The sequence below is a fragment of the Pan troglodytes genome, chromosome 20 (genome assembly GCF_028858775.2).
Source record: "Pan troglodytes isolate AG18354 chromosome 20, NHGRI_mPanTro3-v2.0_pri, whole genome shotgun sequence".
Taxonomy (NCBI): Eukaryota; Metazoa; Chordata; class Mammalia; order Primates; family Hominidae; genus Pan; species Pan troglodytes.
Genome location: NC_072418.2, coordinates 58,033,505 through 58,056,400, shown reverse-complemented (window position 1 = coordinate 58,056,400; position 22,896 = coordinate 58,033,505). Strand labels below are relative to the sequence as shown.

The 22,896-nt window shown below is 57.5% G+C and overlaps 2 protein-coding genes across 7 annotated transcripts in view; both read left to right on the top strand.

The window, feature by feature from the left end:
- Nucleotides 1-19,425, top strand: part of PPP6R1 (protein phosphatase 6 regulatory subunit 1) — a 29,336-nt gene extending 9,911 nt beyond the window's left edge. For 4 of the 6 annotated variants that reach the window (XM_024351668.3, XM_054673173.1, XM_054673174.1 and 1 more), the window contains 23 exons: nt 1,668-1,900; nt 3,327-3,513; nt 3,603-3,740; nt 3,820-3,885; nt 6,511-6,623; nt 6,720-6,833; nt 7,360-7,522; nt 7,608-7,760; nt 7,915-8,049; nt 8,682-8,746; nt 8,868-8,983; nt 9,071-9,156; nt 9,307-9,396; nt 9,488-9,585; nt 12,222-12,279; nt 12,371-12,549; nt 16,979-17,115; nt 17,208-17,388; nt 17,522-17,592; nt 17,699-17,780; nt 18,320-18,430; nt 18,520-18,591; nt 18,673-19,425. In XM_024351668.3, the coding sequence (XP_024207436.1) occupies nt 1,674-1,900; nt 3,327-3,513; nt 3,603-3,740; nt 3,820-3,885; nt 6,511-6,623; nt 6,720-6,833; nt 7,360-7,522; nt 7,608-7,760; nt 7,915-8,049; nt 8,682-8,746; nt 8,868-8,983; nt 9,071-9,156; nt 9,307-9,396; nt 9,488-9,585; nt 12,222-12,279; nt 12,371-12,549; nt 16,979-17,115; nt 17,208-17,388; nt 17,522-17,592; nt 17,699-17,780; nt 18,320-18,430; nt 18,520-18,591; nt 18,673-18,676 (2,646 nt within the window). In that variant the 5' untranslated portion in view covers nt 1,668-1,673 and the 3' untranslated portion in view covers nt 18,677-19,425. The remainder of the gene's footprint in view (nt 1-1,667; nt 1,901-3,326; nt 3,514-3,602; nt 3,741-3,819; nt 3,886-6,510; nt 6,624-6,719; nt 6,834-7,359; nt 7,523-7,607; nt 7,761-7,914; nt 8,050-8,681; nt 8,747-8,867; nt 8,984-9,070; nt 9,157-9,306; nt 9,397-9,487; nt 9,586-12,221; nt 12,280-12,370; nt 12,550-16,978; nt 17,116-17,207; nt 17,389-17,521; nt 17,593-17,698; nt 17,781-18,319; nt 18,431-18,519; nt 18,592-18,672) is intronic. The other 2 variants (XM_063800850.1, XM_024351669.3) reach the window with 1 other exon arrangement.
- Nucleotides 19,426-19,835: 410 nt separating this feature from the next.
- On the top strand, nt 19,836-22,566 carry TMEM86B (transmembrane protein 86B). The gene is made up of 3 exons (XM_001135069.7): nt 19,836-20,513; nt 20,767-21,013; nt 21,641-22,566. Exons 1-3 carry the CDS (start codon nt 20,463-20,465, stop codon nt 22,021-22,023), a joined length of 681 nt encoding a protein of 226 aa, XP_001135069.3. The 5' UTR covers nt 19,836-20,462; the 3' UTR covers nt 22,024-22,566.
- Nucleotides 22,567-22,896: the final 330 nt, after the last annotated feature.

Genomic DNA, 22,896 nt, shown 5'->3' with positions numbered 1-22,896 from the left:
CTCCGATGAAGTCTCTTCCCTGGGCCTGGTGCTCCACGTCTCCCTGTCTCTTCCCTGGGGTCTGGGGCTGAGTCAGGCCTGGGGGCTGGTGGGCACTGAGGTGACAGGTCAGCAGGGCTCGAGGAGATGGTGGAGGCCTGTGCAGAGGGAATGACTGAACTGGAAGAAGCTGCACAAGGGCGTTGGAGGAGAGGGACTAGCATCTGTGCCTGGGAGTGATGGTGGTGAGGGCCTGCGGGAGAGGCACCCTTGGTCTCTTGTGCCGGCTCTGCTCTGTTCTCAGCATCCTCTGTAGTGACTTGGGGGTAGCAGTGGCCTCTGCCTTAGCTGGTGATACGGTTGTCAGGAGGCAGGTAATGAGCGTGAGCTCTGGTCAGTGTCTTAACTGGTGAGAGCTCCCTGAAGGCTGTCTGCTGGGACCAGATGGCCTTCGAGATTCCAGGATGCCGCCTGACTTACCGGGCTTTGGTTGCCCCTTGTCCTGTGTGGCGGAGTGATGACAGCTTTCTTGGGGGCTGCTGGTGAGCTTGGACATCATGTGCACAGCACACGTGCAGAGCCAGGAGCATTGTCATCAAGTGCCCAGAGCACAGGTCACAGGTCAGGTCTGTAGTGGAAGGTCTGTGTGGAGGCTTTCTAGGGCTCTGCGGAGCAGTGATGTAGTACAGGGCAGGGGCTCAGAATGGAGTTGCCTGGCATCTTGTTAATACTCTGTGTGTGTTTCCTTATTGCCAGTGAGTTCCCGTGCACGTGCACGAGTGTTTAGGGGCTGGAACCAGGCTGAGGAACCAGGCACTGTCCTCCAGAGGGCGGGAGCCAGCTCCAGATGGGGACAGGGTCAGGGCCGGGTGTTGCCAGCTTTGTTCTTCCCCCACAGAATCTGTCTATCCCACCCTGGGTTCCTTCAGGTCCTGGCCAGTGACTATTCTGGGAGCCCCTCCCTTCCAACTTTTCCTCTTCCTTGTTCCAGCCCAGGTGCTGGGTGAGAGGATGGTTGGGGTGTGTTTGTGTGTGAGTGGTGTCCAGGCAACGGCCACAGCCTGGAGATGCACAGACTTCCTCTCTTCCCCCTGCCGCCGCCCCATGCCTCCCACGTAGCCTTGGGTGATTTGCTGGGCCAAGCAGCAGCCGTGTGCTGGAAGTCATCGGGCATTTGAGTTTGTTGAGCAAATACAGGTTGAAGCAAATTTGAAGCCAGAGGTTAAGGCCCTGCCTCTGCAGTGTCTCTCCCAAAAGTAGGGATAGTGGACCCAGACCCTCATGGGGAGACAGGGCCCGAGGCCCCTCAGTGCACAGGGTCCAGCCTCTTCTTGCAGGCCCTGCACATGGTCCACACCTGGGGACTTCGCCAGGCCTGAGGCCTCAGGTGTGAAATGACCCCCTGGACCTCAGGCGAGGCGGCCGGGAGGCTGGAGATGGGGGAAGAGGGGCGGGCTCGAGGGCAACTGCAGGAGCCTGGTGCTCACTGGGAGACTTAAGCCTGAGTGATGGAGGCAGTGAGCCTGCGGGCAGTCCCGGGGCGGGGCCAGGCTCAGCATGAGGCAGAGGCCTGGGACTTGGGGAGAGGCTGTGCCCAAGGTGGGCACTCAGCCCCTGTGGTCAGTGCCTCGTCCAGTGGGGACTCCCTGGGGCATCTGACGCGGCGCTGGTTGTGTCTGTGCCTGCAGGGCGCCATGTTTTGGAAGTTTGACCTGCACACAAGCTCGCACCTGGACACGCTGCTGGAGCGGGAGGACCTGAGCCTGCCCGAGCTGCTGGACGAGGAAGACGTGCTGCAGGAGTGCAAGGTCGTCAACCGCAAGCTGCTGGACTTCCTGCTGCAGCCACCCCACCTGCAAGCAATGGTGGCCTGGGTCACCCAGGAGCCGCCAGATAGCGGTGAGGAGCGGCTGCGCTACAAGTGAGTTCCCCAGCTCCTGGCCAGCCCGTCCCTATCAGCATCACACATACCTTCACTACGCAAGCCTCACAGCTACCCTGAAATGCGTCAGTGTCAGTAAACTCCAGTTTGGGGATGAGGAAGACGAGGCCGGGAGCAGCCAGGCTCCTGCACAAGGCCTCACAGCTCACCGGGTGCAGACCAAGCCTGTGCTCTGGAGGGCAGTGGCACAGTCACCGGGTGCAGACCAAGCCTGTGCTCTGGAGGGCAGTGGCACAGTCACCGGGTGCAGACCAAGCCTGTGCTCTGGAGGGCAGTGGCACAGTCACCGGGTGCAGACCAAGCCTGTGCTCTGGAGGGCAGTGGCACAGTCACCGGGTGCAGACCAAGCCTGTGCTCTGGAGGGCAGTGGCACAGTCACCGGGTGCAGACCAAGCCTGTGCTCTGGAGGGCAGTGGCACAGTCACGGGTCACGGCAGCCACAAATTCACGGGCCCAGGTGATCCTCCCGCCTCAGTTGCCCGAGTAGCTGGGACCACAGGCATGTGACGACATGCCCGGCTGGTTTTTCTCTTTATTCGCCGCCTTTTATTTTATTTACTTTTTATTAAACTTTTTTTGTATGTTTGTGAAACACTTGTCTGCTATTGACACTTTAAAGTTACTTATTTTTTAATCCAAGCGATGCTGAAAAGACACTTTTTTTTTTTGAGACTCACTTTATCACCAGGTTGGAGTGCAGAGGCACGATCAGCTCACTGCAACCTCCTCCTCCCAAGTTCAAGTGATTCTCCTGCCTCACCCTCCTAAGTAGCTGGGACTATAAGCCAGCACGCCCAGCTAATTTTTGTATTTTTGGTAGAGACAGGGTTTCGCCATGTTGCCCGGGCTGGTCTCGAACTTCTGACCTCAAGTGATATGCCTGCCTCAGCCTCCCAAGGGGTACCTCCCCACAGTCCTGGAGCAGATTGTGGCCCCTCAGGGCCTTGAGTGGCACGCTGGTGGGGCAGCTCTTGTCTTGGAGCTGTCAGGCACCGTGTGAAAGTTTGGAGGAGGGAGGCAGGAGGTGAGGTTGGAAGTTGAGCAAGGTTCCAGGAGTCAGCCGGAGCTGGGGCAGCGTACGGGGTTGCAAGTGAAGCCGCTGAGAGGCAAAAGGGATGAGTATTAGCTGCTGGGGGATTGGGAAGCGCAGGAGCTTCAGGACCAGGCTTGTCTTGGGGGTGGTGAGGAGCCTAGGATGGGATGGTTGGGTGTTAGCAGGGTGGAGGAGGCCTGGTGTGGGCCCTTGTTTCTGCGTCACCCTGTCCTCTGCCCTTTCCCCTTCCTGGACAGGGGTCTCTGCAGCCCCAGAAACCCAGTGCCTGGTGCAGAGAAGAGGGTGGAGCCTTGCCGCCCCCCGCCTCCCGCCTCCGACCCGAGCCCCTACCCGCCTGTGCTTGCCTCCCAGGTACCCCAGTGTGGCCTGCGAGATTCTGACCTCAGACGTGCCCCAGATCAATGACGCCCTGGGTGCTGATGAGTCCCTTCTGAACCGGCTCTACGGCTTCCTGCAGAGCACCGGCAGCCTCAACCCACTGCTGGCCAGCTTCTTCAGCAAGGTCATGGGCATCCTCATCAACCGCAAGACAGACCAGGTGCCCTGGCCCCCACCCTGGCGCCACCATGGGTTGAGGGGTGGCGGCTGGGCCAGGCCCTGTGCATGACGCAGCCCGTGTGCCCCCAGCTCGTGTCCTTTCTTCGGAAGAAGGATGACTTCGTGGACCTGCTGCTGCAGCACATTGGCACCTCGGCCATCATGGACCTCCTGCTGCGCCTGCTCACCTGTGTGGAGCGGCCTCAGCTGAGGCAGGACGTTGTCAATGTGAGCAGGGCCGGCTCCTCTGGGGGTGGGGGGCTGGGCGTGGTGGACAGTGTTGCATCCCTCACCTTCTCGCCCTCAGTGGCTCAACGAGGAGAAGATCGTCCAGCGGCTGATTGAGCAGATCCACCCGTCGAAGGATGAGAATGTGAGTGCTGCCGGTACCCCTGCAGCTTCCCCTTAGAGTTCCTTCCCCATGCCCACTTCCCCACTTTTAAAAGAGGAATTGGGGCTGGACGCAGTGGCTCACGCCTGTAATTCCAGCACTTTGGGAGGGCGAGGCGGGAGGATTACTTGAGCCCATGAGTTTGAGACCAGCTTGGGCAACATAGTAACACCCCGTCTCTACGTAAAAACTTAGCTGAGTGTGGTGTTGCACACCTGTAGTCCCAGCTACTTGGAAAGCTCAGGTAGGAGGATTGCTTGAGCCGGGAGTGAAGGCTATAGTGAGTCATGATCACACCACTGCGCTCCAGCCTGGGTGACACAGTGAGACCCTGTCTCAAAAAAAATTGGTGAGAAAAGAGAGCATTGAGAACCAGGTGTATCCATGCCCTTTGAGAAAAGGAAAGAAACTTGACTCAAGTGATTCTCCCACTGTGGCCTCCGAAAGTGCTGGAAAGGTTTTTTTCATGACCCAGGAACTTGGCACATAATGCCTTGCAGGGAGGGGCCCTCCTCATCACCTGTCCAAGCGCTGGCCCCACATCCGTCCCTGCCCACCCTGGCCTGTGCTGTTGCTGGGCCTGGCAGCTTTTTCCCTGTCTCCTACCTGATTGAACCCCTTGCTGTCCTTCTAAGTGTCCGTCCAGCAGCCTTGCTTTCAAGGGCCCTCACATCCTCCCCTTTAGCTCTGGGGGACCCCATGTCCATGTGTTTCTCCAGTTTGGGTCTCCGTCTCTGTCCTGGTGCCCAGCACAGGGCCTAGTGTAGAGCGGGTGTTTGTTTGTCAAGAGCCTCAGATATCCGAGGCCACTGGGAGCAACATGTCCTTCCCAATGCCAACTTCTGCCTCAGAGGCGCACAGGCTTGCAGAGCAGAGATGGCTCTGGGCTCACCCAGGCTGGGGCCTGTCCCTGTGAGGGCCCTGAGGCATGGCCCAGGGCCACACTGCCAAGCCCTTGCAGCTGCCCGTTGGGTAGACTCAGCTCTGCTTATGCTTTTCTCTTTTCTCTCTTTTGTAGCAGCTTTACTGAGATGTAAATTGCACAGCATACCACTCACCCACCGAAGCTTACGATTCAGCGCTTTTAGGGTATTCAAAGCGTTGTTTATTATCTTGTTGAATTTAGGTTATTTTTTATCACTCCAAAAAACAAGTCCTGCCTGTAATCCCAGCACTTTGGCAGGTGAGGCTGGAGGATTGCTTGAGCCCAGGAGTTTGAGACTAGCCTGGGCAACATAGCAAGACGTTGTCTCTACAAAAAATTGAAAAATTAGCTGGCATTGGTGGTGCACACCTGTAGTCCTAGCTACTCAAGAGTCTGAGACAGGAGGATCTCTTGGGCCCAGGAGTTCAGGGCTGCAGTGAGCTGTGATGGCACCACTGCACTCAAGCCTGGGGTGATGTAGAGGCCGTGTCTTTTTTTTTTTTTTTGAGACAGGGTCTTGCTCTGTTGCTCAGGCTGGAGTGCAGTGGCATGATCTTGCCTCACTGTAGCCTTGACCCCCCTGGGCTCAAGCAATCCTCCTGCCTCTGCCTCGTGAACAGCTGGAACTAGAGATGCACACCACCATTCCTGGCTAATTTTTTTGTATTTGTAGAGATGGAGTTTTGCTATGTTGCCCAGACTGGTCTCAAACTCCTGGGCTCAAGTGATCCTGCCGCCTCGGCCTTTCTTCCTTTTTTTTTTTTTTGAGATGGAGTCTCGCTCTGTCTAGAGTGCAGTGGCACAATGTCGGCTTACTGCAGCCTCCACCTCCCAGGTTCAAGCGATTCTCCTGCCTCAGCCTCCCGAGTAGCTGGGACTGCAGGCGCCTACCACTGCGCCCGGCTAATTTTTTTATTTTTAGTAGAGATAGGGTTTCACCATGTTGGCCAGGCTGGTCTCGAACTCCTGACCTCATGATCCACCTGCCTCGGCCTCCCAAAGTGCTGGGATTACAGGCGTGAGCCACCGCGCCTGGCCCCACCTCGGCCTTTCAGACTGCTGGGATTATAGGCATGTGCCATCACACCCAGCCGAGACCCTTTCTCCAGAAAAAATAAAAAAGATACCCCGTATTCATTAGCAGCCCCTCCCGATTTTCCCCTTTCTCTTCTCAGCCCCCGGCAACCACCAGACTATTCTGTCTCTGTGGATTTGTCTTTGGACGTTTCATATAATTGGAATCATGTACTACGTGATCTGTGTCTGGTTTCTTTCTCTAGCATGATGTTTTTGTGGCTCATTCATGTGGTTGCATGTATCAGTTTCACTCCTTTTCCTGGCTGATTAGCACTCTCCTGTGTGGATAGACCAGCTTGGGCATATTCACTCATCAGTCAGAGCCTTCTGGGTCATTGTGGGCGGTGCTGCCAGCCCTGTATGCGGTCATGAGGGCCTTGTGTGGATGCCTCCTGTCCTGGGGAGCCTTTCTGGCTTCCTGTTCTCTCCACCATCTTCCCTCCAGCAGTTGGTGCCTCTGTGCCCCCCTCCTTCGTAACACGTGTCCCTGTGTCTGGGTGACCATTTTTCCCTGGATGGTCAGCTCATGGGAGGGGCTCCCAGCACCAGGCTGCAGAGGGCCCGGTGGCCCGACCAGGATCCTCACCTGTCTCTCCCCGTTCCAGCAACATTCCAACGCATCCCAGTCCCTGTGTGACATCATCCGCCTGAGCCGGGAGCAGATGATCCAAGTCCAGGACAGCCCGGAGCCTGACCAACTGCTGGCCACCCTGGAGAAGTGGGTGTGCGGGCAAGGCTAAGGCTGGCGGGAGCTGACTTGGGGAAGCCCTGGGCCCCTGGCCCCTCACCCTGACCGCTGCCTCTGCCCCCGCAGGCAGGAGACGATTGAGCAGCTCTTAAGCAACATGTTCGAGGGGGAGCAGAGCCAGTCTGTCATCGTCAGTGGGATCCAGGTGCTGCTGACCCTGCTGGAGCCCAGGAGGCCGAGGTGAGGGATACGGGCCACAGACCATGCATGCTGCCCATCCCCAGGGGCTTTCCGGCCCCTCAGAGGCGGGTCTCGGTGTCCACCAAGAGAAATCCCCGCCCGTGGCACCTTGCTCTGTGGCTGCCTGTGCTCCCTGCACAGTGGACAGTACGGGGCCGAGGGAGGAATCTTCTTGTCTGCTTTGACAAGTGAGGGCACTGAGGCTGAGGCCACTGCTGCAGCTTGTGTTGGGAGGGACCCCAGGCCCCCGTGCCCCTGCCTTACCACACAGGCCGCTAGCCTGTTGGGTTTGCCTTCCCGCCTCCACCCCTCACCCGTGCTCTCACAGTGGACTGCCAATGCTGCCGCCTGGCGGGCTCCCCACCCCAGCCAGGTGTTGTCTGAAGGGCCTCAGAAGAGAGCGGCGCTGGGGGCGTGTGGCTCCTCGTTTTCCTCCAGACCCTGCAGACGTGGTCCTTGTGCCTACTCCTGTGTGGGCGCACAGGCCATCTAGGCTCACTCCGCCTTCGACCCTGCCCTGCTGCAGGTCCGAGTCCGTGACCGTGAGCAACTTCTTCAGCAGTGTGGATGGGCAGCTGGAGCTCCTGGCCCAGGGGGCCCCGGAAAGCACTGTGTCCAGTGTGGGCGCCTTGCACGCCCTACGCCCGCGGCTCAGCTGCTTCCACCAGCTCCTACTGGAGCCTCCCAAGGTCAGGGCTGTGGGTTCTGGTCCTCGGGGAGGCGGGGGAAGCAGGAAGGGCAGCCCTTGGGAATCAGGCCTCCCTGTATCTGCAGCTGGAGCCGCTACAGATGACGTGGGGCATGCTGGCTCCGCCTCTGGGCAACACGCGGCTGCACGTGGTCAAGCTCCTGGCCAGTGCCCTGAGCGCCAATGATGCAGCCCTGACGCACGAGCTCCTGGCACTGGACGTGCCCAACACCATGCTGGTGCGGGGACTGGACCGGGCTGGGGGTTCGGGGGCTGGGGCGGGGACTGGGCTGAGGGTTCAGGGGCTGGGGTGGGGGCTCGGCTGGGGGCTCGGGCGTTGGGGGCTCGGCTGGGGCGGGGACTCTCTGGAACCAATCCTGTGTCCCCCCATAGGACCTCTTCTTCCATTATGTCTTCAACAACTTCCTGCATGCCCAAGTAGAGGGATGCGTGAGCACCATGCTGAGCTTGGGGCCACCTCCCGACAGCAGCCCTGAGACGCCCGTCCAAAACCCTGTTGTGAAACATGTGAGCTGGGACTCCCTGGTCCCCCTCCTCCTGGGCCCATCCCCTGTGGGCGCACCCTCTCCAGAGGCCTACCCCTCACTCCTTCCTCCCACAAGTGTTTGTTGGGTAGTGTTAGGTGCCAGCGCCCAGATGGGGTGTGGGAGGCATGGCCAGGGAGAAACGCGGATGAAACATGCAGGTGCAGGGAGCAGTGGGCTCCTGACTTGAGCTGAAGAGCTAGGGGTGGGCGGGAGCAGACCTGCGAGCAGCTGAGTGTGCATGAGTGCACACACGAGTGTGTGTGTGAGCGTGTGTGTCCGTGCAAGCATGTGTGTGAGAGCATGTATGTGTGTGAGTGCACACGAGTATGTGAACATGTATGTGTGAGCATGTGTGTGTCCGTTAGTGCATGCGTGTGTGTGTGTGTGTGTGTGTGTGTATGCACCACATATTCTTTTGTAGAAAGACCAGAGAGACTTGGGTGGATGCCAGGGTCCCAAGCCCCAGCTTCCATCCCTCCTTCCCATCCCTGTCTCTGGATGAGCGGGGGCCTGGTGAAGCATCTGCTGAGGAAGGGACCCCTGCTGCAGTGCAGAGCTCCCCACATGTGTGCAGACCACCCCTCCAGGCCATCCTGTCCTGCTCTCCCGCAGCTGCTGCAGCAGTGCCGCCTGGTGGAGCGGATCCTGACGTCCTGGGAGGAGAACGACCGTGTACAGTGAGCACCTGCTGCCCTTCATGTCTCCAGGGGCTGGGGCTGCCTGGGTGGGGGGCCGGGCTGGGGCTGGGCATCCCTGGGTCCAGTCCTGTCTTGCAGCCGCGGCCTTCACTCTTGCCAGGTCTGCGGGAGGCCCTCGGAAAGGCTACATGGGCCACCTGACAAGAGTGGCCGGCGCCCTGGTGCAGAACACGGAGAAGGGGCCCAATGCAGAGCAGCTGCGGCAGCTGCTGAAGGGTGAGGGTCCCCAGGCCGGCCTGAGGGCTAGGTGGGGGGCTTGAAGCCCCGAGATGCCTCACGTCTTCACCCCTCTCACCTAAGCAGAGCTGCCCAGCGAGCAGCAGGAGCAGTGGGAAGCCTTTGTATCGGGGCCCCTGGCGGAGACCAACAAGAAGAACATGGTGGACCTGGTGAGGCCCAGCTTCTCTTCCTGCACTCCTCCTGCTGCTTCTCTCTCTTGGGCCAGTCTTAGCCTCCCCCCGCCCCACCGCCACTGATAGCTGCCCGCCCACCCTGGTCTGGGGGCTCCAGCAGGCCCTGACGCCCCCTCCTCTCCCCAGGTGAACACCCACCACCTACACTCCTCCAGTGACGATGAGGACGACCGGCTCAAGGAGTTCAACTTCCCTGAGGAGGCTGTGCTGCAGCAGGTGGGCGTGGGGCTATGTGGGGCTGTGCTGGGCTATGCTGGAGTGGGGTCCTGCCCAACTCCCTCCAGCCCTAACCTCCGCACCCCCACAGGCCTTCATGGACTTCCAGATGCAGCGCATGACCTCTGCCTTCATTGACCACTTCGGCTTCAATGATGAGGAGTTTGGGGAGCAGGAGGAGAGTGTGAAGTGAGTGTCTCCTGCGCAGGGTCACAGCCCTGTCCTGCCTCTGCAGCAGCAGGCGCGCCTACTTGTATCTGTCCCCTGCACGCACCTACATGCCCTGTGGGCTCAACCTGCAGCTGTGGCCCCTCCTGGGCACGCGTTGGCCATGGCCTTGTGTGTGTGTCTGCAGCCTCGTGTGTCTGCCTCCTGTTACATGAGTTCCAGCTCTGCAGTCTCTTCTCTCCGAGGGGCAGGCTGTGAGGGTGGGGCACAAACATCTTCTGTGCTGGGGACACAGAGCGGGTCCCTCCCACTCCTGGAGCTAGCCTTAGGGGTCCCAGGCGGGAGGGGCTCAGGGTAGTGGGGACCAGCAGTGCTGGCGCAGGGACTGTGGGGCAGAGCTGCACCTCCGTGGATGCCCTCTGGGTCAGGAGTCTGCCAGACATGGGGGTCCAGTTTTCCCCTCCACAGGCCTTGGGGTAACAAAACTTTTTTTTTCCAATTACCAATTCTGCTTGTTTTGATTTGTGGGTCAACCACATCTTAATATCAGTCACCTCTGGGTGTTATGATCATGAACTTTTCTGAGTTTCTTGCCACAAGCATCTGTTGCTTCTGGAGTCAGAAAAAAGTGGCTGGGCGGAGTGGATCACACCTGTGATCCCAGTACTTTGGGAGGCCGAGGCAGGCAGATCACCTGAGGTCAGGAGTTCGAGACTAGCCTGGCCAACATGGCGAAACCCCATCTCTACTAAAAAATACAAAAATTAGCCAGGCGTGCTGGCAGGTGCCTGTAGTCCCAGCTACTTGGGAGGCTGAGTTAGGACAATCGCTTGAACCTGGGAGGCGGAGGTTGCAGTGAGCCGAGATTGTACCACTGCACTCCAGCCTGGGCAACAGAGCGAGACTCTGTCTTGCTCCCCACAATGAGCTCATTTACGGCCAGGGAGACTGAGGCCCCAGGACATAGCTGGTTAGTGTGTGGGAGCTGGATGGCTGCCCATGGCTGCCCCGGGGTCCCTGTACAGCACAGTGTGAGGGACACCACGATGAGGGATAGTCAGCTGTTCCTCGCTTAGTCCACAGCTGGACAGAGGTCCTCTCAGATGCAGACGTGATATCCCGTGTTTGCTGCTTCTGTGCCCAGCATGGAGACTTGCAGAGTGTTGGTCTTTGTGGGTCAGTGGCCTGTGCCGAGACCCCTGGAGAAGATGCTCAAGTGAAAACTGGGCTGGACACAGTGGCTCACATCTTAATCCCAGCACTTAGGGAGGCCGAGGCAGGAGGATCACTTGAGTTCAGGAATTTCAGCCCAGCCTGGGCAACATTGTGAGACCATCTCTGCTTTTTTTAATAAAAATAAAAAAAGAAGAAAACCCCGCCCTGGCAGGAGAATGAAGGGATTGACTGGTAGATGGCATTGGGATCACCAGCTGCCCCTTTCGGGATGAAACTGTTAGCTTTTCCTCTACCAAGAAAATTCCAGAGGGGTTAAAAAGTTAAGTGAACAAAACTAAACCCAGAAAGAGTTCCGGAATGGAAAGTGGATGACTGGTTTGATCATCTCAAGGCTGAAGATGCTGCCCCGCATAGCTCCTGTAGCAGAAGCCAGGTCAGCTGAGGCTGCCAGTGCCACGGGGACATGGGCTGCCCTGCCCTAGACCCACTGTGTGCCCAGCGTGGTCTCTGCTCCGCTGCTTCTCAGTGTCTAGGAGGGACTAAGGACACTTGCCTTGGAAGGTGGTTGTGAGAATGAAGTGCGTGAGTAATGTCTGTCACATACTTAGTGTCCTTTAAGAATTAACTGTCCTTTATCCATTGATCTTTGTGGCAGAATTTTTCATGAATTTGAGACAAATGATCCCTTGAAGTGTCCGTAACACATGGGACAGAATGTGGACCCTGATCACTACACCCTCGTGGTGAGGGAGGTGGGGCCCTGGCAGGCACAGTTTAAGTTCTGACGTGATTCTTTTTCCCATAATTTAGAATTTCAGCCGCGGACCGTAGACATCTTGAGGTTAGGGGATGTGCTTTATTGGGCTGTAGCCTCACATTCTGCTTGTGCCTGGCTGGTGTGAGTGTCAGCCTCCTCCAGATGCCCCAAGGATGGGGACAAGGGCATGGATCTGAATCCCTCTCTGGCACCTGTCCTTGGAAGAGCCTGAGGAGAGTCACTTAACATTTCCGAGCCCCATTTTCTCACTTCTGTAGCCAAGGGAAACAGCCTACCTCAATGAGTGGTTTTAAGGATTTAAAGTGATCATATGTGAGATGTTGATATTCATGTATGCGTTGCCCCTTAGGACCAGTGGTTCGGGTTGTGTGTGAATTTGCAGATACCAAATCTGCAAGTAATGAGGGTCAGCTCTGTGTTGAGTGAAGAAAGAAATGTGGCCTGTCCGGTGCCGCCCCCACCCCCAGCTGGGCCTTCTCACCATGCCTTGCCTGTCCTGTGCCGCCCCCACCCCCAGCTGGGCCTTCTCACCATGCCTTGCCTGTCCTGTGCCGCCCCCACCCCCAGCTGGGCCTTCTCACCGTGCCTTGCCTGTCCTGTGCCGCCCCCACCCCCAGCTGGGCCTTCTCACCGTGCCTTGCCTGTCCTGTGCCGCCCCCACCCCCAGCTGGGCCTTCTCACCATGCCTTGCCTTCTCTCCTAGCGCACCTTTTGACAAGACAGCCAACATCACCTTCTCCCTCAATGCTGACGATGAGAACGTGAGTACTGCCCTGTCCCCTGGTTGTGGCGGGTGGAGGGGCGTGGGGCTGTGGGCAGTGTGGCCCATCCTCCCACCCCTGTGCCCTGCAGCCCAACGCCAACCTACTTGAGATATGCTACAAGGACCGCATCCAGCAGTTTGATGATGATGAGGAAGAGGAGGACGAGGAAGAGGCCCAGGGCTCAGGGGAGTCTGATGGAGAAGATGGCGCCTGGCAGGGCAGCCAGCTGGCCAGGGGGGCCCGTCTGGGCCAGCCCCCTGGTGTCCGGTGAGTCCCCCTCCAGTTTCCCTTCTCCAAGCTTCCACCACACGGCAGGGCCAAGGGGTCCCCCAACACATTTGGACTGAGGCTGAAGTGAATGAAGAAAATAAGGAACCTGCATTGGTGTGTGTATTAGTTGGGGGCACTTTCACTTTTGAGTGATAGAAATCTAATTCAAGGCCAAGCATGGTGGGCTCATGTAATCCCTGAGTGCCTGTAATCCCAGTACTTTGGGAGGCCAGGGCAGATGGATTGCTTGAGCTCAGGAGTTTGAGACCAGCCCTGGGCAACATAGGGAGGTCCTGTCTCTACAAAAAATACAAAAGTTAGATGGGCATGGTGGTGTGCACCTGTAGTCCTGGCTACTCGGGAGGTTGAGGTGGGAGGATGGCTTGAGCCAGGAAGGCAGTGGTTGCAGTGAGCCGAGATCATACCACTGCACTCTAGTCTGGGCAACAGAGCCAGACTTGTCTCAAAAAAAAGGGTAGATGATGCATTAAGAAATCAACAAATTAGCCGGGCACAGTGGCTCAAGCCTGTAATCCCAGCACTTCGGGAGGAGGCCAAGGTGGATGGATCGCTTGAGCTCAGGAGTTTGAGACCTAGCCTGGGCAACATAGCGAAACCCTGTCTCTACAAAAATTACCTGGATGTGGTGACGTGTGCCTGTAGTCCCAGCTACTTGAGAGGCTGAGGTGGAAGGATTGCTTTAGCCTGGGGGGCGGAGGTTGCAGTGAGTTGAGATCGCACCACTGCACTCCAGTCTGGGTGACAGAGACCTGGTCTCAAAAAAAAAAAAAGAATCAACAAATTAAAAAAAAAATCAGCCAGGCACGGTGGCTCACGCCTGTAATCCCAGCACTTTGGGAGGCTGAGGCGGGCGGATCATGAGGTCAGGAGATCAAGACCATCCTGGCTAACATGGTGAAACCCCGTCTCTACTAAAAATACAAAAAATTTGCCGGGCGTGGTGGCGGGCACCTGTGGTCCCAGCTACTTGGGAGGCTGAGGCAGGAGAATGGCGTGAACCCGAAAGGCGGAGCTTGCAGTGAGCCAAGATTGCGCCACTACACTCCAGCCTGGGCGACAGAGCGAGACTCTGTCTCAGAAAAAAAAAAAAAAAGAAGAAATCTAATTCAAATGAGTTAAGTTATGAAAAGAAAGGGATAATCTCTGTGGCTGAAAAAATAGGCAGGTCCTTGAGGTATGGCTTGGTCTGTGTGCGTCTCTCTCTTCCCGCCTCCCTGTCTCCTTCCTTCATCCCTTCACTTCACTTCCTCGTGTTAGCTCTCACACATGTTTTCCTAGAAAGGGGGGTAAGATGGTCCCAGGCAGCTTCTCTTTTCTCTAATTGCAGTAAAATGAGAGATGATGACGTCCCTCTCCAATCAGGCTGTGATGAGATTTTAGTGCAAATGTTACATTGTTTTTTTTCTTCTCTTAATACTGGCCGGCCCCAGAATCGCTGTGATGAAATGGGTTCATGCCATGTAGATTTGACAGCATGAACACTAAGTCATCATCCGCAACTGAGTTTTTGACTCGTGACTTTTGATTTTGGAATTAGGCTGTTTTCACTTTTTATTGACATGTAACATGCGTATAGACAAGTGTACATACAGATCCTGAGTGTGTGGCCAATGGATATCCTTCCTCAGTGCCCAGACCCAGGAGCAGGACCTTCCCAGTACCCACATCCCCTCTGTTAGCCAGTATCCTCCCTTCTGAGGGTAAAGTTGTCCTGGCTTCTAACCCTGTAGATGAGTTTTGTCTCTGTTTTCACTTGATATAGCATACAGCATCTCCTTTTATGTCTGACCTCTGTTGCTCAACACTCTGCTTGTGAGCTCCTTCCCTGTTGTGTGTTTGGGTGCCCCTGGCTCTCGTGCAGTGGGGCAGTGCCATGCATGATGAGCCGCAGCTGAATTGCTTGTTCTGCAGTTGACAGGCCTTTGGGCAGGTTCCTGTTGCTCGCTGCTGTGAGTGCAGGCGCTGTGAGTGTAGCCGCTGTGAATACCCTTGCACATGTTGTTGGTGCACAAGTGTGTCACTGCCATATCCAGCATCTTGACTTAGCCCTTTGTTTTCTTCTAAGAGTTTTATAGCATTATTTCTATGGTTTCCCATTCATTTTGAGCTAAATTTTGTATATGATGTGAGGTGGTCCACCTTCATCCCTTTACATATAGATAACCAGTTTTCCCTGCACCAGTTGTTGAAGACACTGTCCTTTCTCCACTGAATCATCTTGGCACCTGTGTAAAAAAGAAATATTTGACCATATGTATGAGTTTGTTTCTTCCCTCTCTGTTCTGTTCTATCAGTCTGTGTGTGGTTTTTATCCAGTACCACACTGGCCTGGTTGCTGTTGCTTTATAGTAAGTTTGGAAAATGGGAGGTTTGTCGGGCACGGTGGCTCACACCTGTAATCCCAGCACTTTGCGAGGCCAAGGTGGATGGATCACCTGAGGTCAGGAGTTTGAGACCAGCCTGGCCAACATGGCGAAACCCCATCTTTACTAAAAATACAAAAATTAGCCGGCTGTGGTGGCGGGTGCCTGTAATCCCAGCTACTCAGGAGGCTGAGGCAGGAATATCGCTTGAACCTGGCAGGCAGAGGTTGCAGTGAGCTGAGATCGCACCATTGCACTCCAGTCTGGGTGACAAGAACGAAACTCCATCTCACAGAAAAAAGAAAATGGGAGGTTTTAGTTTTCCAACCTTGTTCTTCTTTTTTAAGATTGTTTTGCCCTATTTGGGATTTCTTGAGATTCCATATGAATTTTAGGATCAGCTTGTCAATTTCAACCAAGAAGCCACCTTGCGTCTTCTAATACGTGAACATGGATGTCTTTTTATATAGGTCTTAAAATTTCTTTCAACAATGTTTCGTAGGTTTTAGAGTATGAGGCTTTGTATTTCTTTTAAGTTTATTCCTGTTTTCTTCTTTCTGTTACTATTGTAAATGGAATTTTCTTGAAATTGTTTTCAGATTGTTACAAGTGTATGAAAATACAATAGGTTTTTGTATGTTGATCTTTCATCCTGCAACCTTGCTGAACTAATTTATGAGTTCTGATAGTTTTAGTGGACTCCTTAGGATTTTCTATGTACAGAATCGTGTCATGTGAATAGAGTTCATTTTCCTTCCTTTCAAATCTGGATGCTTTTAATTTCCTTTTCTTGCCTGGTTGCCCTGGCTAGCCTCCGGTACAATGTTGAACAGAAGTGGCAAGAACAGGCATCCTTGTTTTGTTCCTGATCTTAGGGGGAAGCATTCAGCGTTTCGCCATGTAAGCGTGCTGTTAGTTGTGGGGTTTTGTAGATGCCTTATGTTAGGTTGAGGGGCTTCCTTTATACTCCTTAGTCGTTGAGTATTTTAGTTTACTTTTAACTATATACAGATATATTACTTTCCAGTTAAAGTAGTCAGTTACTCTGTTAAGACAAAAATATTGGGTCAGCATTTTAGACATAGTATATAGGCCCATACTGCATCTTTGGATCAGCGATGGACCACGTATGACAGTGGTCCCGTGAGATTATAATCCTCTATTTTTGCTGTGTTTTTCCTATGTTTAGATACACAAACATTTGCTATTGTTAGAATTGCCTGTAGTATTCAGTACTGTAACATGCTGTATAGGTCGGTAGTCTAGGAACAATAGGCTACACCACAGAGCCTAGGTGTACAGGAGGCGCCACCATCCAGGTGTGTGTAAGTGCACTCTAGAATGTTCACACAATAGCACAATCGCCTAATGATGGCGTTTTTCAGAGTGCGCCCTCGTTGTTAAAGCTTAGTTGTAATGTTACTTTGCTAACCCCTTCCCCGGTTGATCAGCACGTAGGTTGCTTGGATTTTCTTCATGCTCACAGGTGTGTGTTAGTCAACATTCAGCCAGTGTTTTTGGAGCAGCTATTGGTGCCTGGTGGTTTCTCAGGGCTGAGGATACAGCAGTGGCAAAAGTCAGCCATCTCTGCCTTCTTGGAGTTTCTAGTTGGAGGGAGAGAGTAGTGTGAAGCCTCTGTCCAGAGGGTGGGCCTGCTGGTGGGAAGGCCTGTCACTGTGGTGACCGTGTGAGGTGACGGCTGGGAGGTGGCTTGAGAGCTGGTGAGTGGGTCTGTCTGCTCTGGTTGCCATGGCTGAGGCTCAGCCCACTTCCCCAGGGCCTGCCCTCCACGGATGACTGGGGACGGACGGTCTCCTTACGGCCGCATTCTGTCCCTGCCCGCCTGTGTTCTTGCCGTTGGCTCAGAACTCCCTCTCCCAGCCTCTCCTGGTGTCGTCACACCCCAGGCTCCCTGCACCCTTCTGTGACCTGCCTGTCATCCCAGCCCGCTCTCCTTGGGCTGACCCTGGGCTGCAGGGAACAGGATGGGTGTCGGCCGGTCTGTCCCACACAGCTAGCTGACGAGGTGGTTTCTGGGGCAGGAGTGGAGGCAGCACAGACAGTGAGGACGAAGAAGAGGAGGACGAGGAGGAGGAGGAAGACGAGGAGGGCATTGGCTGTGCAGCCCGTGGAGGGGCCAACCCCCTGTCCTACCCCAGCCCTGGCCCTCAGCCTCCAGGTGAATGAATGGGCGGTGTGGTCAGGTGTACACAGGGCTGTCTGCCTGCTACTGGGTTCACCCTCCATCCCGCTCCCCCACCTCTATCCCAGGCCCCAGCTGGACAGCCACCTTTGACCCAGTGCCTACAGATGCCCCGACCAGCCCCCGAGTCTCCGGGGAGGAAGAGCTGCACACTGGGCCTCCAGCCCCACAGGGGCCCCTCAGTGTGCCCCAGGGCCTCCCCACTCAGAGCCTGGCCAGCCCTCCTGCCCGTGATGCCCTGCAGCTCAGGTGAGAACCGGATGGAACGGGCCGAATGGTGCTGGTATCCCGAGGCCAGGAGGTGGCCATGGGGTCCCCGTCCTCTCATAGGCTCGAGTGCTAACCCTAGCTGCCCCCTTGGGCTGCCTCTCTCGCCTACCAGGTCTCAGGACCCCACACCCCCCTCAGCACCTCAGGAAGCCACAGAAGGCAGCAAAGTCACGGAGCCCTCAGGTGAGCCCCGCTTTGCCCTGCCCACCCGCAACCCTGGGCAGAGAGAGCAGCCTGGCCAGCTCCGAGCTTGCTGGGAGCTGCAGCTGAGATCTCTTATCCCCCACAGCCCCTTGCCAGGCCTTGGTTAGCATCGGGGACCTTCAGGCCACCTTCCACGGGATCCGTTCTGCCCCCAGCTCCTCGGACAGGTGAGCAGCGAGGTGGGGCTTGCTGAGGCGAGGTGCCTAGTATCAGGAGAAGTCTTTTCTCCTCTTCGGTGAGGTGGGCTCTGGGTTCATCTTGTCCCTGAGCTACTCCAGGTCTCCTTTGCAGGACCCCCAGGCCCAGCCTCATGTTGTGCCCCAGCCCCTTGCATTCTGTAGGCTGGTTCTTCTCTTAGTAGCCTGGGATGCTTGGGGCCCTTGAGCCCCAAGGTTGGGAAAGGCTGGTTGGAGGGTGTGAAGGATTGGGAGGGTGAGAGCATGCAGAAGACCCTTTGGGGCTGTCTCAGCCGGCCTGGAGTACCTCCTCCACAGGGACAGGAGGTGGGAAGAGGGGTGCTTGTCTTCCTGTCCAGGGCTGTGCTGTCCCTCCACGCTGAGCCAGCTGCGTCCTCGGGAGGCCCCTCCCCATGGGGCAGGTGGCAGACACACACCCAGTGAGCCGACTGCAGTCGGGTGGGACGTGAGGGTGTCAGCAGGTGACGGTGGGGGCCACGCTGACAGCCGCACCTGCCTTTCACCCACAGTGCAACCAGAGACCCCTCTACCTCTGTCCCAGCCTCCGGGGCCCACCAGCCCCCCCAGACCACAGAAGGGGAGAAGAGCCCAGAGCCCTTGGGGCTTCCCCAAAGCCAGAGGTGAGCACCAGGGCAGCAGGGCGGGGGGGTGGGGGTGGGACTGGTGGGGCAGGAAGTGACCTCTGCACATCCCCTCTCTCCCCTGACAGTGCCCAGGCCCTCACGCCTCCTCCGATACCCAATGGCTCTGCCCCGGAAGGGCCTGCATCCCCAGGCTCCCAGTGAGTGTGGCTGCAGCCTGGGGCTGGGTAGGTGGGGCTGGGCCTGCGAGACCCTCACACGACATCTCCCTCTGTTTCCAGATAGCTGCCTGGTGCGGCAGCGGCGGCCAAATCTTCCGTCCTCCCATGGATCTCCCGGGGTGGGGGCAGGGCGGGTCCCACGATGGCCCCCATTGCCCTCATCACCCTGACACCCCCACATTCTCTCCTCTGGACCCCCAGGAGGCTGGTGCCAGGGAGACAGGCCCAACCCACCCCCATTTGCACTGAGAAGAGAAGTTTTGGAGCGTTGCCTCCTAGAATAAAGATACAGAGAGTCAAATAGAGAGAATGGAGAGAGAGAAACATATATTATATATTATATAGAGAGAGGGAGGAGAGCGAGAGAGAGTGAGGACACCGAACTGGGCTGGCGGCTCCAAAGCACAGCCTTCCCTGTTCCGTCCCAGCGGGAGCTGGTGTTAGGGGTCCCAAGGTTGCCACCCACGTGCCCAGCTGTCCCACGCTGCAGCGCAGACGGCCACGCCCACACCCGGCCTTTTAGCTCAGGTCCACCATGGGGGACGGCCCAGCGTGGGTGGGGGTGCCAGAGGGTCCCGAGTGGGGGCCGTGCCTTTGCCCAGACCCTGCACTTTCAACCAGGCCAGTCCGGCTCTGGGGAGCAGGGGCCTCCCCGGCAACACCCCCAGGGGCCTTGAGGGTCTGAGGTCCCAGCCCTGTTGCCAAGTGGCCTTGTCCCCAGCTCCCTCCTCCCAGGCTGGTGTGAGTGTGCGTGCGTTTGTGCCGAGCTTCTATTTCATATTGCAAATATAAATAAAGGAAGGCAGTTTACGATTCTGCTGGTCAGACCTTACGTTCTGGGATGCGGGGTGGGGAGCCTCTATTATCCCTGCACCCCAGAGGCTGGGGGTGCTCCTGACCCAGTCTGCCCCCACACTGTCCTGCCAGAGGGAGCCCTGTGGCTGCAGAGGCCCCAGGCTGGGCCAGGCACTGGCTGTGAGGGCTCCTGCCAGGTCTACCCCACCTGTGGGCAGGGCCTTGGGCAGAGGATAGAAGCCACCGACAGGCTCAAATCCCTGCTCCTGCCCCTGCTTACCCCCAGTAACCAAGCCCAGCATTGAGGCTGGGCACTGGCGCCCAGTAGGTCTGAGTCTTTCAGGTAGAAGGTAGAAGTGTAGGCTGCGTGTGCAGCGAGTGGCACCGGTGAGCGGCGCTGGGAAACCGGAGCGTGTGGACCGGGCCATGAGGACAGCGTCCTCACTGGGGTGGCAGTTGGCTTGGAGGTCACCTGGGGGCTCGCTCAGCTAACAGGAGAGGGTGCTTGTTCCCCGCATTCGTGGTGGTCCCTCCTGGTCACCCATCGAAGCAGTGTTTGTGGTGGAGCCCCTGAGGGCTTGGTGGGGTTGAGCAGAATGAGGAAAGGTTTCATGGAGCAGGGAGGGAGACGGCTAGGGCAGCAAGTGAAGGACAGACTCGCCTTCCCATCCCTCCAGGGGCACTCCTGCCAGCCAGCCCCTCTCCCGCTTCCCATGATGGGGTGGCTGTTGGAATTCTGCACCCCATCTCTTCTGATTGTCGGGGCCCAGGACAAGGGGACAGGCATTTGTGGGCCTAACCTCCCCAGGCAGATAGGAGGAGGAAGCCATGTCCCAGCAGGCTAGGGCAGAGGGACCCCCAATGCCAACAGTGCTTTATCAGCGGGCGCCAGGCAGGGCCATCCCCAGGGTGAGGACAACATCTCCCTGGGCCCTGTTATCAGTCACAGAGTCCACAGGACGCTCCTTGGGTTAACGTGTAACCATGAGCCCTCCCCTCCACCCCCTGAAGCCACTCGCTCCCAGATTAGGTGGCTCTGGGGCTATCCGGCCAGCATGGACGCTGGCAAAGCGGGGCAGACCCTGAAGACTCACTGCTCAGCCCAGGTGAGAGCCTTCTGAGCTGTGCCTGGGGCTGGGGGGACAGGGCCCTGGAACCCCAGCAGCCGGCGGGTCTGGGAGCTGCTGTCCTTGAGTTGGTTGGGCCCTGGGAAGCTGGGTTCTGGCAGCCTGGTCCCTCAATGGGTCTAGCCTGTACGGCTGGGGTCCCAGGTGGGGGTGGGACAGGAGCCATGAGATCTGAGTCCCAAGAATGGGGGCTGGGCTGGGTTTCGGCTCAGTAGCTCCCCACTCCCCAAAGCGCCCAGATGTCTGCAGGTGGCTGAGCCCCTTCATCCTCTCCTGCTGCGTGTACTTCTGCCTCTGGATTCCCGAGGACCAGCTGTCCTGGTTCGCTGCCCTGGTCAAGTGCCTGCCCGTCCTCTGCCTGGCTGGGTTCCTGTGGGTCATGTCCCCAAGCGGGGGCTACACCCAGTTCCTCCAGGGAGCCCTTGTGTGCTCGGCTGTGGGAGACGCTTGCCTCATCTGGCCGGCAGCCTTCGTCCCTGGTGAGTGGAAGGTGCTGTGACGCTTTCCAGATGCCCGTGTGAGGGAGGCCCCAGCACTTGGATGGGAGCCTGGGTGCAGAGGGCTCCTGTGAGAGCTCCAGTGGTCAAAGGCACGGTGGGGGGCGCAGCCGTGACCGAGGCAGCTCACGCTCCAGCGAGGGGTGGGGGCAGGCGGTGTTAGGGCAGTAGCTGAGGTGGCGCAGAGGGCAGTGAGGACCCGCTGGAGGTACTGCAGTTTGAAGCAGGGTTGCTGAGGAAGGCCTCACTGAGGAAGTCACATTTGGGCAGAGCTGAAGGGCTGTATGCCTGTGTGGGGGAAGGGCGAGCGTAAAGGCTCCGGGGCAGGGACGTGTCAGGTGCTTGTAGCCCAGCAGGCCAGGGTGGCTGGCGCAGAGTGGCTGGTGAGCTGGAGGCCATGGGGCTTTGGAGGCCAAGGGAAGGTGGGGCCTCCTGGCGGTTCTGAGCAGAGCAAGGATGGACACTGCATGTGGGGAGACCTGCAAGGAGGCTCGGCCAGGGTAGGGCCTGGTGCTCTGGGATGGTCCTTCTCTTAGGCCCTGAGGGGTGACCTCGGGGCCATTCCCAGGATGGGCCTTCCTCACTGGTACCCCACCCCTCTCCCGCCAGGCATGGCCGCCTTTGCCACCGCCCACCTCCTCTACGTCTGGGCCTTCGGCTTCTCTCCCCTGCAGCCCGGCCTGCTGCTGCTCATCATCCTGGCCTCTGGCCCCTACCTCAGCCTTGTGCTCCAGCACCTCGAGCCAGATATGGTCCTTCCGGTGGCAGCCTATGGGCTGATCCTGATGGCCATGCTGTGGCGCGGCCTGGCCCGGGGCGGGAGTGCCGGCTGGGGCGCGCTGCTCTTCACGCTCTCTGATGGTGTGCTGGCCTGGGACACCTTCGCCCAGCCCCTGCCCCATGCCCGCCTGGTGATCATGACCACCTACTATGCTGCCCAGCTCCTCATCACACTGTCAGCCCTCAGGAGCCCGGTGCCCAAGACTGACTGACTAGGGAGCTTGAAGGGCCGGTGTTCAGGCCCTCTCCTCCTGCAAGGACCTGGGCCTCCCAGCCCAGCCCAGCCTGAGAAATACCCTCAGCAGCGAAGCTTCCTGACGCCTGTCTGCAGGCGCTGCTGCCGCCGTTGCTTCTGGCTGAAGACGTTTGAGGACGATTTGCGGAATTCCAAGTCCACTACTGGGTTCCAGCTGCCTTCCCCCGGTTCTGACTCCAGATCCCTGGCTCCTCAGCCAGGCCCACATGGAGTCCTCCCAGCCACCAGCCTGCCTCCATGTTCACTGTCGGCTCCACAGCCTGCCCGCCCCCTGCTGCTGCTCTGAATCTGTTTTCCCTGTGGGTGTGGAACCGTAGATGTTGCTGTTACCGTAGGAGAGGCCTCGGGGAGGGTCATCATTGTGATAAACCATCGCAGTTAATGACAGCAGAAGGTTCTTTGTCGCTCCCCATGGACCAGGCCTGGTGCCCAGTGGGACCCTCCATGGCCCTCTGGTGGGGGGATTCGGGGGGATAAAGTGAGGATTGTGCAGAACTGAGCCAAGAGGACTGTTTGGTCTTTGTGTTAGTTTCCTGAGGCTGCTGTCACAAATTACCCCAAGCCAGATGCTTTGAAACAAGATGAATGGACTCTCCTGCAGTTCTGGAGACCCAAAGTCCAAAATCCGGGTGTTTTCCGGCCCATGGTCCCTCTTGAGGCTCCAGGGAAGAATCCGTCCTTGCCCTCTCGGCTTCTGGAGGCTCCCAGGAATCCCTGGCTTCCATCGGCCTGTGGCTGTGTCTCTCCGTCTTCATGTGACTGTCTTCAACTGGCAGCCTCCCTCTGTGTCCGCATCCTTCTAGGGACACAGGTCATTGGATTTAGGGCC

What these genes read in the sequence shown, in the direction of transcription:
- TMEM86B (XM_001135069.7), top strand. Translation starts at nt 20,463, where the DNA reads ATGGACGCTGGCAAAGCGGGGCAGACCCTGAAGACTCACTGCTCAGCC. An exon ending in AGACTCACTGCTCAGCCCAG is followed by an intron (nt 20,514 to 20,766) that starts GTGAGAGCCTTC and finishes CACTCCCCAAAG; the next exon opens with CGCCCAGATGTCTGCAGGTG. An exon ending in GCCGGCAGCCTTCGTCCCTG is followed by an intron (nt 21,014 to 21,640) that starts GTGAGTGGAAGG and finishes CTCTCCCGCCAG; the next exon opens with GCATGGCCGCCTTTGCCACC.